Here is a 14,443-nt window from a genome sequence, read left to right on the forward strand (position 1 = left end):
AAAATAAAATAAATAAATAAATAAATAAATATTAAAATAATTTAATATCAAACCCAAAAGAAAGATTATTCAATATTTTTAATTGCTCTTTTCGCTTAGACATTTAATGCATTTTAAATAAATATATAATTGTTATAGCTTAGACTTCAAATCTTTCATACATTTTTTTAGAAAATTTCAAAATAGCCAATTTGTAAATTTAGTTTTTAACAATGTTATTTATAAAAGCTTTTATTTTGGTCATGTAGGTACTTTCTATTTTTAAATTTTTTAAATCTAATTTTTTTTTTGTTAAACTATGCTGATTTAGTATTGAGAAAAAAATTAAAAAATAATAAGTCATTAAATATAAGCCACTATTTATTTATTCATTTATCGTATGGCCAAACATTATACATCATTAACAACCAATAGATAATAAGCCACTTTAGTTTGATAAATGTTTTCTAAAAACCAGAATTTGCAAATTGACCCCTTTTAATTTTCAGAAACAAATTTGAATCAGATTTTAAGTTTTGTAATTTTCAATATTAAAAAAATGTTATACTATTCATGCACAAGCACAAGCTTCTATAAATTATCTATAAAAAAAAAGTTTAAGTGGGTGATACCTCGTAGTACAGTAGGTATGTTAGATGTTGGTCACTGTAATGGATATGGTGTTAAAATTAAATTTAATGAAACTCCCTTGAGCTTGCATAAAGAGATGGGATTTTTAACTCTTGTATTAGGTATATAGTGTGTTTTCATTGTTAATATTGTATAACCTTTTTTGAGTTGCGTTTATTCTACCAACAAATATGTATTTTACCCTAAGATATTTATCTATAGATTTTATTTATATTTGCAGAAGCCTGAAGAAGAAGACGAGGAAATAATTGAGATTGGATACAGTCATACAGACGAACCATATAGGTGGCCTTATACATTAATCAAATATTTTATTTATTTTATTTAACCTTTCCTTGTCACTGTATTATGCTGAGAAAAATAAAAAAATATATTTAATATATAATATAATATACCAAGTGTATAAGTCTTTATAAGTTTTTAATAAATGTAACTATCAAAATGAATATTATTATATTAACACTTAAACGTGTGAATAGCTATGCGTGTTTTTAAAAATGGACTCTACATTAAGCAACAAATTTATATTGACGGTTTTAAGACTGTTTGAAATGTTGAATACTACAATACATAATTGTAAGCTTATTCGCCAAAATACATAAATAATAGATACAATAATAAATCTTAACATTGGGTCACATTTTTCTTTTTTGCTTTTATTCCGTTGATTTTTTTCAGTTGCCCTTTACATTAACATCACTACAGCAAGCAACACGTCATTATCGTAATATCGTGAAAAAATATTCACTGCAGCTATTATTTGAAATAATTAGAAATATTGTCTTGATACGCCAAATACCAATAGGCATATAAATATACTATAATATACTATACACTATGACCTGGTAGAATTTGTAAATATTTATAATTGTATTTTATGTACCTCGTAACTACAACAAACTACCACTTACGACAACGCAGAACCACTAAGGCGCCAACTACCAAAGTCGAAAGTATTAACGCTTGTTATCACCTTTAAAATAAAAAGCAGTTAAGAGGGTGATGCTCTGCTGTGCAATGCTGTGTGCCTGTGTGACATGTTGGTCACTGTTATGGTTGGTGTTAAATTTTCATTCAATGATTACTCCGTCTCGGCATATTTAAAGAGAGGGAGTAATCAACTCTTGTATTAAGTTGTATATTTTCTTTGGCATATCTTACTTCATTTGTTGATTTGCTAAATAAATATTATTATTATTAAACCACTTAAAACTTACAATTAAGTTGTACGTGGTTATATATATTTATATATACATTAGATTGACATAGGTTAGGTATAGTATACTATTAATATGTATAATGTATACTTTATAATATTAAACCAATTTTGGCACTAATATACTTAGTAAATTGTTTAAAAATAATAATAAAATAAATAACTTTTATAAAAATTTTAAATTATTAATTTTTTTTTCTTTATTACTTAACTATATTTGATTCTAGTTATTTATTTTATCATTTTGTTCTTAATAATGGCATTAATTATAAACAGGTAGGAATCTACTAGTAGTAAATAATCAATGATACAAATAAACATAATTAAATTAATTATATATACTTAAATAATATGCATAACATAATAATATAATAATAATATTGTTACATTTTTTTTTAAAAATTTATTTTGTTTTGGATATTATTTTTTAACTTTAAATTAATGATAAACTAATTATCTATCAAAATAATTAGACTACATTATAGTTTAACACATTGTTATTCTCAATGAAAATTATTTATAAAATTACAATATTTTACATAATTGTCTAACATAGACATTATATTTTAAACTAGGTAATAAATTACCTAATGGAATACGGAAGACTAATTTTTACTAAATAATTTGTCGATTGAATAATATTTATCTTTAATACAAAATTATAAATAAAAGTATTAAATTAAAGTCACAATTATCTATTTGCCCATTTCCAGTTTCCTGTTGTTTGTTCATTTGGCTTAAGTAAATGTGGAATTTCTTTTAGACAACTTTTTGCCCACTCAGGTAGTAGATGTCTATCTTTTTGATCATATACCATTACTACTCCTTGAGTTGTCACACATTTCACCTTACCGGTAGTCGTGTCAAGTTTTACTAGTGATCCATCACCATAATTTATACAGATTTCACCAGATTTAATTAAAAATGAACTCTTTAACTTACAATTTATTGGTATGTCAGATTTATCTTTTGGTATAGGTCTTCTTCCTAGTGTTACTGGAAACACAGTAACGCCACTGTTAGCACTTGTATCTAGAGTACATAAAGTTTTTTCAACTAAGCAACAATGTTCATAGTATTTTTTGAATTGAATGTAAATTATTTTATCTGATTCATCTAAACATTCTGGTCGACTAAAAGATTTTGGTTTTCCATTCACGACTATTTTTATGTCTCCATTTCCAAGACTTGATACCATGGATCCATTATAAAAATGTGCTTCAAATGCTTTTCCATCTTCCATAAGAAGACATTTTGCCTCATCACTGTAAAAAACAACTTTGGCCGTCTTAGAAGCAATAAGCTTGACAAATTGAGCAGCATATGCATATTTTTTCCAATGATGTTGAGGAAGTGATTCATAACTATATACTTCATCAGCTCCTTTAACTGGTATAGGTGGAGGTTCTTCGTGCAAAGTCACTCCTCTATCTTTATTTGGTCTATATATAACCATATGCTGACCATCAGAAGAAATACGTATTACTTCTACAACTCGTTCTTCTTTAGATTTTGATTTCATTTTAATAAACTCTACACAAACATCTCCATTATTTAAAATACTTAAAACTTTATTTTTTGTTTTGTGTCTGTGTTTTTGCAAGCGTACTGTGCTTAAACAATCGGCCATTCTATTTGATGAACTTGTTTCAGGAAAGGTTTTAAATGACTGTAGAAATTTATCATCAAACACGGTAAATTGTCTATTTTTAGAATGCTGTGATGGAGCTATATGGTACATATTATTCTGGAAATTATTACTGTGTTTATGAAAACTTCTTATTATATTTGATGTGCAACATTCTTGTTTATTAGCTTCTGTATTTAAATGAAAATCTCTACAAGCTGATAATACATTTAAGTTAGAATTTCCATTGTGGTGGTTAATTTCAATACTAGGATTATGAATTGAACGTACATAATGTAAGCCAGTTGAAGAACTACATTTTTCCTTATTAAATGAAATTGTGTTGAAACCACTGTCTTCAGTAAAATGTGATTGATGAAACCATATAGAAGGTCCATCACAAATAATTTTTTCTTGCATAAAATCATGATTTAATACACTTTGTAAATCTATGCGATCCCTTGGGTTTTTTCTGAGTAAACAATTTATCAAATCTTTAGCTTTGTTCGATAAATAGTTTGGCAAATTAAAATCACTCATCACAACTTTTGTGAGTGTGCTTTTGATAGCATCAGTGTCAAAAGGTGGATGTCCCACTAACAAAGTATACAATAAACATCCCAATCCCCATAAATCTGTTTCTAGTCCATGTGAGCTTCGAGTGGCGACTTCTGGTGAAATATAATTTGGAGTTCCACACATTGTCATATGTTTTTCATCCTTAGAATTTAATTGAGTAGCAAGACCAAAATCAGCAATTTTTACACGCATGTCTTTTGTTAATAACAAGTTTGTTAAAGTCATATCTCTGTGCACAATATTATGCTTATGCAAGTATAAAAGACCTTCAACTACTTGTCTTATAATATAACGAGCTTCAATTTCTGATAATTTGTTTCCATTACGTTTTAAATATTGGAGCAACTCACCATTATGACAAAGTTCTAATACTAAATAAACATGCCGGCAATCTTCAAAAAATGTATACAATTCTAGAATAGATGGATGTTTAAGTTGACTATGTATTTTTACTTCTTGGCGTACACGATCGATCATGTTCTGCTTTTTCATTGACCAAATATCAATCTCTTTGATAGCCACTTGACGGCCAGTTCGGCGGCATTGAGCATGATAAACACATGCAAATCCACCTTTACCCAAAAGTTCCAATTTTTCAAAACCATCTATACTATCAGATAGCGGTACTGTTTTATAGGGCAACATTGATACTTCCTAAAACAAAAAAAAACAATAAGTAACTTATAAGTTATAATTAATATAATTTTTAGACATTTATTTTTTCTAATAATTAAAATGTATGTTTCAAATTTAATCAACTCAGTGATAGATGATAGAATTTAAAAATTTAAAAAAATATGTATTTCTTATTTATACATCAATAAAATATATATTTCTTATTCATACATCAATAAAATATTATCATTAACTTGGATTAACAGGTTGTTGTTTTAAAATCCTGGCCATAATATAATATATTACTTAAATATATAAAAATTAAATTAAACCAAAACTATTTTATTGTCTTAGTGGAAATCAGTATTATATAATTGCATAACAATTAATTGATTTATTTATTTTTATTAGAGTATTGGGTTAATCAAAAACATTTTAAAATTACACAAACTAATTTTTAATTATTATTTTCAAAAAATTAATGAAAATAAAACACATAAAAAGGATAATGAATTGAAAATATTAAGAAATCTTCAAAATTATGTTTTTTCAAATCAAATAAATATTGGATACATTTTTCCAGTAAGAAAACTGACATGCATAAATTAATTTGGAAGTTAATATAATACATCAACTATTGTATATTATGTAGACATTTTATCGTCATGGAAAAGTACATAGAACTGAAGTACAATTCTGAAGGTATCTAGAAAGTAGACACAATAGGTGTTGATTCATTCCGCTCAATGTATTATTCCGAGGAAGAATTATCTATGTAGTTGCTAATGTATAAAAATAAAGAATTAACTGGAAACAATTTGAAGATTAAATAAATACTAGTATAGTAAAAAATTATAATATGATATTATAAATCACTTAGGTATATATTTTTAATTTTAATAGATATTCATTTCAAGTTTATTTTAGAATAAATTATTTTATTTTTACCTAATCAGGACCTAGCGAGTAATATTATGGTCTAACTATAAGAATTGTATGTAGTTAAGAATAAATAGTTTAATAATATCTTTAAAAAGGTACCTTTTTTCCTTATAATTATACAGAATTCCAGTGAGACAGGTATATAAAAATATTTTGTAACGCCTTCATTTTTATTGAAAATTTAAAATACCAATTAATAAACTCATTACATTTTTTAATAGATTAAATGGTGATGTAACACAAAATATTAAAATAAGTAATAACTAATAGATCATTAAAATTTAGGGATTAAGTAAAAATATTTAAATTAAAACCAACTTAAAAATAATTTGTTTACATTATCGTAAATTCAAATGATAACGGATTCAATATTATCACAGACCAAATTAGATAAACATACTTTTTTCAACAAATCATGGAAGAAATATTTTTAAACATGAGATATTGAGATGCATAAAACGCGGGATTAAATACATAAGCATAATATCCAGCGACACTGTAGCACCACAGATTATATTAAAATTTAAAATATAATTAATTTAATATAATCTGTGGTAGCACTCGACCGTGTATATATACAGAAACCTAATTTATACTATTGTTCTGTGTTTACACATTACATTAAACAATTTTATTGTAGCATGTAAAATTAAATGATGGGATGGAAAAAGCTTGGCGAAAATGGTGGAATGATGACATATCAATGTAATTAAATACCTATTCAAAGTTTTTAGTACCTACATATTTTTTTATTTTTTTATTTTTTTATTTTAAGGCTTATTTAACTGTATATGTATTTTTAATTTGTTGTTGTATAAGTAATGCAAACATTTAAATGTAAATTTGATGATTTTTTAGTGCGTAAAAGTCCTTACTCTATCCATAACATAATCATATAATAGTATAATCTATACATATAAAACAAAGTCGTGTTAGTTACACTATTTATAACTCAAGAACGGCTGGACCGATTTGGCTGAAAATTGGTGGGGAGGTAGCTTAGAACCAAGAGGCGGATAAATTATATTTTTTATCCCGTTACCGTGGAACTTGACATAAAACGTGGTACAACAAAAAACGCAACTGACATGGAATAACATATGTATAGATTTTATGGTACAGCGGCCCGCGGGTTTCCAGCTACCTGCAACTTGACCTTTTTGTCCGTCAAATTATGTGTTTGATCGGCGTGTAGGAATTACAATCTAATCTTAATTTTTCAGTAGAAATTAGTATTTTTTTTGTTTTTTGTTCAAAGTTCAAGTTGCAGACGTTTTTGATAAATCTAAAATTAAATTTGTCAATAGGCTAGCCCTGATAACCTGTTGTTATACTTTAATATGAATGCCGTTTTTTTTTTCTTGCACCTCGTATACATTTTCTTTTTAACCAATCAATAAATACTGGCACAATTCCTTCAATATGGAAAACTGTATTTATTTCCCCGATTTTCAAGAAAAGTGATTGTTCTTGTGTAATTTACCAATACCACTTGTCAAAACGTTTTCAACACTCCAACAGTTTACACTAATACCATTGTATAACCATTTTAGCCAAGACAATAGGTTGCTTTAAATTTAGACAGTAGTTGTGGTTGGCAAAAGTAAGTACAGGGGGTGTTAGATAGGCAACTGAACGAACACCACTACTCTTCGAGTCGATTCGAGAGTAAACAAACATCAAAAATTCTGTTTTACTAACAGGGAGTCCTAGAGCCTCCTAAGTCCCATGCCACCGACAGTCAATATTATCACATGCGTGTTGTATTATTTCTGAATGTACATTTGTTATTATAATAATAATAATTTTAAAGGATTTTTAATATGTATTGCCGTATTGAAATTCTCATAGATTCGACGGGACCATTTTAATCCAAAAGTGACATCCTGTTTTCCTCATCCATTGTCCATTTTATGCCGAAACAAAGATTCAATTTTCCTTCAAATATTGAAATATTTAGCAGGCATCAGTGTTGTGTACCGTATTATAAGGTGAGAGTAACAGTCGATAACATCGTAACGTCATACCTAACTTCATAAGATCGTGTAATGTGATCTGCAAGTAAGCCATATTTATTGGAAATATAAAGCCATGTTTTTTTTTTATCGTTTATGCTAAATTTTTTTTGCTGTTATATCAGTTATATGTTCTCGGGAGTAAAACCTCAAGGTACCGTAAAACACTAAAAATTATTATTTTATATTGTTAATAACTATTTATAAAAGCGTGATCTGAGGTCCAATATTTTTGTTGAATAAGTATACAATTTTAATACTCATAACTTTTATGTTTCAGACTGTTTGTGTAGGCGTATAATGGTATCATTAAATATTATTATTAAATTGAAATATTGAATCCCAGTCAAAAGCCTCTTCGAAATGATTTGATAACTACTGTAAATTTGTAACCGCCATTTCAATTTGAATACAGGAAAACAATTTAAAAGTTAATGAGCGTGTAAAACGTAATAAATAATAATTATTATTGTAAATCAGGCTGAGATACAAAATATTCTGAGGCTGTGCGTATTATTTTGAAAATAGTCGGCTCTTCCATGCTTTGTTATCGTATCTTTTTAAACAATAAACTATCTCAATTTGGCGGTATAATTTCTGTATCAGTTAACCGTGATTGTAGTAAATATTATAATCTCCATAATAATAATATTATACTAGATTGTTTTAAAAACCATCATGTCAATATTCATTTTCTGTAAAAAAAACCGCAGTTTATCAACAAGATATTACTTTTTTAGTGAACATTTTTAAATTACAATAGTAATAAAATATATTCTAAAATATCCATAATTATTCATTGTAAAATTAAATACTGTCATAATATTATCATATTGTTATAATATTGATATAATTAAAAATTCTCATATTTAAAATAGGTAATATTTACAATGTGTGATCATAAACATCAATCGTAACTAATAATGTACTATGGTAAAACAAGTGGTACCAAACTATAATTTGTGGTAAGTAACAATATAACTATTTAAAAAAAATATAGAATATAGGTACTTAAGTTATTACATTTTTTCAATAATTACTCTAGAGACTAGAATTCTCTAATAGTTATAATAATAATAAACATGTTAATTGTTCTTACAAATTATATACTTAACAGATATATGGCTTGCCTTGTTCATAATACGTATTTGTATTATTATTTAAGAGATAATATAGGGTTTTAAAGCAACATTTTATAGGTTTATTCAAAAAAACATCCAAGTAATTATAATTAACAATTTTAGCTAGGTGTTAAGTTTGATAAATCGAAAGAAATTTGTTTTACACTTTTACTGTACAAACACATTAGTTATTACTCTTACATTTGAAAAGTTGCCTACCTATTAACCTTTCACAGTAGATTACATGTCTTATATTATAGATACATTAGGATTTTTTTTATTGTAGTTTGGGTACCTTTAAAAAAAACTTTTATCATTAATTGTTGATGTAAAAAAGGTTTGATTAACTAGGCTCAATTAGGTGTATTGTTATTGTGTGTTCTATGCTGAATCGTGATTTTTAAATTTAACGTAATTAATATTTTAGCACAGGCCTGATTATATTTAATCATTTTGATTTTCAGACTGATTAAATTAGTTTTTGAATTCACTAATTTAGAACCTATAATGTCAATAAAAGAAAAAAAATTAATATTTTAATCGGTTCTAGAATAATTAGTAAAACCGCTATAAAATATAAAGAATCATATACATTATATATAGTATAATTTATTATAAATACTATTAAATCAATGATCATCTTTAATATGATATAATATAATTATTATTTAAGAATCTTATTTAACATATACATGTATAAATGTGTAAATTTATAATGGAAATTAAATGCCACTGTAGAAAATTCCATGTAGAACAAATAGGTAGTTCGAAAATTGTATCTAGATGGGTAGGTAGTGATTTAAATACCTTTCTGGATGAAATATTATCATTTGTCTTAAAACGTGTATAATAATAATACATACCTTCCTGCTCCAAAATTGCTCCCAAAACTGCTCCCTCATTTTTGTTTTGTTTTATGTATTGTTTACTTTCATTTATATTATAATATATTATACCTTTATGAATTATAAAATATATATCCTACTATGACCTACTGTCATTTTTAGTAATTTATTTTAAAAAGTCTCCATGTAAAATATTTTACATTGTATTACTTTTATTTTTTAAATTTTAATAAATTTATTTTCATATATTGACATTAGTTCCATTTTAACTATTTTTACCTAATTTATTTATTATTATTTCTAGCTTGAAACATAATGAATGAAATGGAAGAACGAAAATGGTTAAAAAAAAAAGACAAAGCATTATTGGATGATAATTTTGAAAATCTTTATTATGCTTGTAAAGAGTTAGCTGATATTTATGTCAACCAGGGAGATTATCAACAAGCATTAAGCCAGTATGAACAGTGTGAAGAAGCTGCTAATCGTTGTGGTGATGAAATACGTTTGGGTGTTGCAAATCGAATGATTGGTGAAATGTATTGTTATTTGAATGATTTTAAAAATGCTATTAAGCATCAGAAACTTCATCTTAAAATTTCTAATTCTAAAAATGATGTAGTCGAACAGCAAAGGGCATTAGCCACATTAGGTCGTACTTATTTTTTACTCTCTGAAACATTGGACTTTAATTTGGATAACAAATCAGAAGTACTTAATACATCTGTTAAATATTACCTTAAAAGTCTAGAAGTATGTAACAAACTAGGTAAAGAAGTTGGCACAAAGACTTTATCTGAGATGAAAGCAAGGCTGTATCTTAACTTGAGTCTTTGTGAAGAGTCATCTAATGAATTGAATAAATCAATGGACTACATAAATAAAGCAATGAAATTATGTTCTGATGCAGATTTGAACGAAGAACTATGCAAGTGTTATTCTATAAAGAGTACTTTGTATTCTAAGCAAGAAAATTTTTCAAAAGCAATTGCTTGTGTTGATCAAGGTCTTCAAATTGCATCTAGACTTTCAAATAAAAAGGATATCGGAACAGAACTTTTATGCCTTAAAGCTGAACTTTTAATAGACATCAACGACTACCAGAGTGCCAAACGTGCAATGATAAAAGCATACAAACTAAAAGTACCCATAAAAAATGAATTTGAAGAAGTGATAAAAAAATTAAAAATTATTGTTCTTATGTGTCAAGTTGAAGATAGTTTACTATTGGCATCACAAATGGATTATGAACAACGAAGACAATTAAATGAAAAACTGGGAGATGCTTGTGTAGCACTGAAAAAATATTCTAAAGCAATTACTTATTATGAGAAAATGTTAGAAAATTCTGAACGTTGTGGTATGACTGACAAAAGTTTAATACCTTGTTATGTTTCATTAGCGCAAACATACAAAGATAATAAACAATACTACCAAGCATTAGAATATTTTTATAAAGAATTGAATATTTACAGTGAAAATAGTATTGAAGCTTGTAAAACTTTATTGAATATTGCTGATCTAATGGAATCTCAGTATGATCCATTTGATAAAATTTGGTCAATATATGAAAGAGCTAAATGTATTGCAAGAAAAAATAATGATGGACACTTACAGTTAGCTGCAGTATGTATTTTGAATACATGTTTCATAGAACTCAACTATATTTTTGTTATTTAAACTTGTTTTTTAAAGTGTTAATTATTTGTTTCAGGTGAAAGGAATGAAATGTTTAGCTGAGGACAGGAATCAACCAGAATTAGTCAATGACTTGAGAAGTGAACTCAACAGTTTGTCAAAGTATGAAACTGAATCAGTTGAAGACGAGTATGATATTCCAGATATTTGGGATGATATATCACTAAAAGACTTTTCAGATATCGATGATGAAGAAGATGATAAAAAAAGAAAAAGGCAAAAACAAACTACAATACCAGAAAAGAAAAATGAAAAGGGAGAAACTCCTATCATTCCTGATTGTGCGAAGGGTAATGTTAAATTAGTATTAGGCTTATTAAAACAAGGTCATTCAGTAAATGCAGGTGATGCGTTGGGGTGGACTGCTTTACACGAAGCTAGTAATTATGGACATGTTGATATTGTTAATGTCCTCTTAGATCATGGTGCTGACATTAATAACCGTGGTGGACCTTGTTGTGAAGGTATTACACCTTTGCATGATGCTGCAGCATGTGGTCACCTAGAAGTTATAGATTGTCTTTTAGATAGAGGTGCAAATCCTTTGGTTAGGACAAATAAAGGAGAGACACCACTTGATTCGCTGATAGCTTGTCGTAACAGAGTGATTTTAGAGGAAAAAAAGGAGTTGGATTCAGACAAACTGGCTCATTTTTGGTCAATTGTTGAACGTCTTAGCGAATGTTTACGGAAAGCTGGTCACACTCCACCGGTACCTTTGACTGATGTAGACGAAATATTAAAGAATGGACAACTACCCACAGATAACTACTTAGGAGTTATACCTGATAATCATAAGAGATCAAGAAAATCCTATGCTGATGTTGAAGATTTTGACAGATTAGAGAGAAAAGAAAAAAATATTGAAGTTGAAGATGTGTTTATATCTGGTGCTGCAGAAGACTATAAACAAACCATTAGTCAGTTAAAAAATCACAGCAAGAGACGGCGAGAAAGTGAAAATATACAGTATGAAATATCACAGCCGCCATTGGTTGAAAATGCAGCCGATGAATGGTTAGAAGAAGATATAATTATTAAGCCAAAAAAAAGACATTGTACTGATATAATTAAGAACAATTATTCACCGATTAAAGAATTCAATTTTGAAGATAACAATTGGCTTATTGATGAAAAATTACCTGATATTTCTTCGGATGTTGAGTCAAACAAAGAAGTACAAAGTTTCTTCCCAGCTTCTGATGAAGATTCTGATGATATTGTTATTTCAGATCAACAAAAAAATTTAGTTAAAAATAAGTATAAGCCTCTAATGCTATCCACAAGTAAAAAAAAACATCAAAGTAAATTAGATCATCAAGGATTTATAAATATAAAAAGTATTTCACCGGAAATTGATGAAGCAGCTCCAATATTCCAACCTGTGAAGAGAGATGAAAATGTGAGAAATATTAATCGTACAATAAAAGTACGTGTCAAGGATAGATTATTTCTTGTACCAATACCTGTAAGTGAAGAAAACATTAATTTAAAATGGCTGTCCACTGAAGTTTCAAGGCGTTATCAAAAACTTGAAAGTGTGAATCCTATTTTAAATTTAACTACAGATGATGGAGCTTTATTGGATGAAAATGATCCTATTGATTTAGTATATGGGTTACAAGAAGTTTTGGGTAATATCATTGGATGGAGTACAGAAACTCTGATTGAAACTTATAAAAAATTGTGTGTGGAATCAAATACTACCTTTGATGAATCAATATCTCAGTTTTTAGATGTTCTACAGGCAACTGGAACTTTGGACATGTCAGATTATATAATGATGCCTAATATTTTGAACATAACGCTGAACGTGTCATGTCATTATCATAATTTACAACTATTATGCTTGTCTGGTGTGGCTCTTGAAGACAATGGAATGAAAATGTTATCAGAATACATGTCTAATCTACAGCAGTTAATCAAAGTAGACGTAAGTTGCAACAATGTTAGTTCTATAGGTATAGGTTATTGGACAACATCAATAACTAATAATAAATGTCTAATGAATCTAGAATCTTTGAATATTAGTCATAATCCTATTACTAACGCAGGTCTAGCACATCTCCGTTTAATTACTCAGCATTCTACTAGTCTACGATCTCTGTACCTTCGAGATATAGATATCAACCATGATTGTTATGATTATGCATCTGAGTTATACTTAGATAATATTGAAGACCTAGACTTGAGTTTTAACATGTTAGGAAGAACTGGAGTTTCCGGATTCTTCATACGACTGGACCCAATGCGTTTGAAATATTTAAATGTACGTAATACAGGTTCATCAATGGTGTTGAGAGAATGCACACTGTTTTTAGAGCGTAGTCAAGCAGATTGCCTTCATTCAATAGATTTATCTAGTCTTGATCTTGAAGATGAAGACGTAGATTTATTGTGTAATTGTTTGGAATCTGCTGGAAATTTACAGAATTTGTGGCTAGCTGACAATCCAAAAGTCACGCAAATGTGTATAGACAGAATCAAACATTTAAGTGTCAAATTTGTCTATATGGCTGGCTGTAAACCAGTTGATATATCTCAATTTGACACTATTGATTTAGAACAAATGTCTATATCTGGATATGGTGATTCAACTTTATTTAAAAATGCTCCTTACAATGTAAAAGTATCGCTGTGATTAAACATAACTTTTATTAATTATTTATAACTTATTTTTGTTAAAAATATATTAGAACTTAAGCTGTGTATTAGTTGTTATTTTTCTACTTAAAGTTATACATTTTGTAACATAATTAACATGTTTAAAAAATATTAAACTTAAAATGTATGTTTTATATTTTTAATTTGCAATTAGTTTTATCAAAATATTATAGTTTTATCAAAATATTATAATTTTATTTAATACAATAACTTACTTTAACACATTGAGACAAAATTAAGACGACAAAAATTACCTTAGATTCTGGGCTATGTATGTGAATTAATTGACATTGCCATAATATAAGTTATGTTTAAAAGAAACATATTATTTATGTATTAATTGAAAATTAAAATGTTGTAAAAAGTAGATTTTAATATAGATCATAGTAGTTACTAACTAATCTATTATGATGGATGATCAAATGTTCTGTAGACATGCACAGTATACACTCATAAGTCATAAAACTTTATATTCATCCTTATGGGGTGGT

At 27.4% G+C, this 14,443-nt stretch overlaps 2 protein-coding genes across 2 annotated transcripts; one reads left to right on the forward strand and one right to left on the reverse strand.

The window, feature by feature from the left end:
- Positions 1-2,240: 2,240 nt before the first annotated feature.
- LOC111030286 (serine/threonine-protein kinase PLK4) lies at positions 2,241-5,939 on the reverse strand. Its single transcript, XM_022309709.1, has 2 exons — positions 5,709-5,939; positions 2,241-4,706 (listed from the first exon to the last, which is right to left on the reverse strand). Exon 2 carries the CDS (start codon positions 4,695-4,697, stop codon positions 2,538-2,540), a length of 2,160 nt encoding a protein of 719 aa, XP_022165401.1. The 5' UTR covers positions 4,698-4,706; positions 5,709-5,939; the 3' UTR covers positions 2,241-2,537.
- A 2,374-nt stretch (positions 5,940-8,313) lies between these two features.
- On the forward strand, positions 8,314-13,999 carry LOC111030272 (tonsoku-like protein). Its single transcript, XM_022309692.1, has 3 exons — positions 8,314-8,589; positions 9,895-11,216; positions 11,305-13,999. The coding sequence occupies exons 2-3, from the start codon at positions 9,906-9,908 to the stop codon at positions 13,927-13,929; spliced, it is 3,936 nt and encodes a 1,311-aa protein (XP_022165384.1). The 5' UTR covers positions 8,314-8,589; positions 9,895-9,905; the 3' UTR covers positions 13,930-13,999.
- The last annotated feature ends 444 nt before the right edge of the window (positions 14,000-14,443 follow it).

This window comes from Myzus persicae, unplaced genomic scaffold, assembly GCF_001856785.1.
Source record: "Myzus persicae strain clone G006 unplaced genomic scaffold, MPER_G0061.0, whole genome shotgun sequence".
Classification (NCBI taxonomy): domain Eukaryota; kingdom Metazoa; phylum Arthropoda; class Insecta; order Hemiptera; family Aphididae; genus Myzus; species Myzus persicae.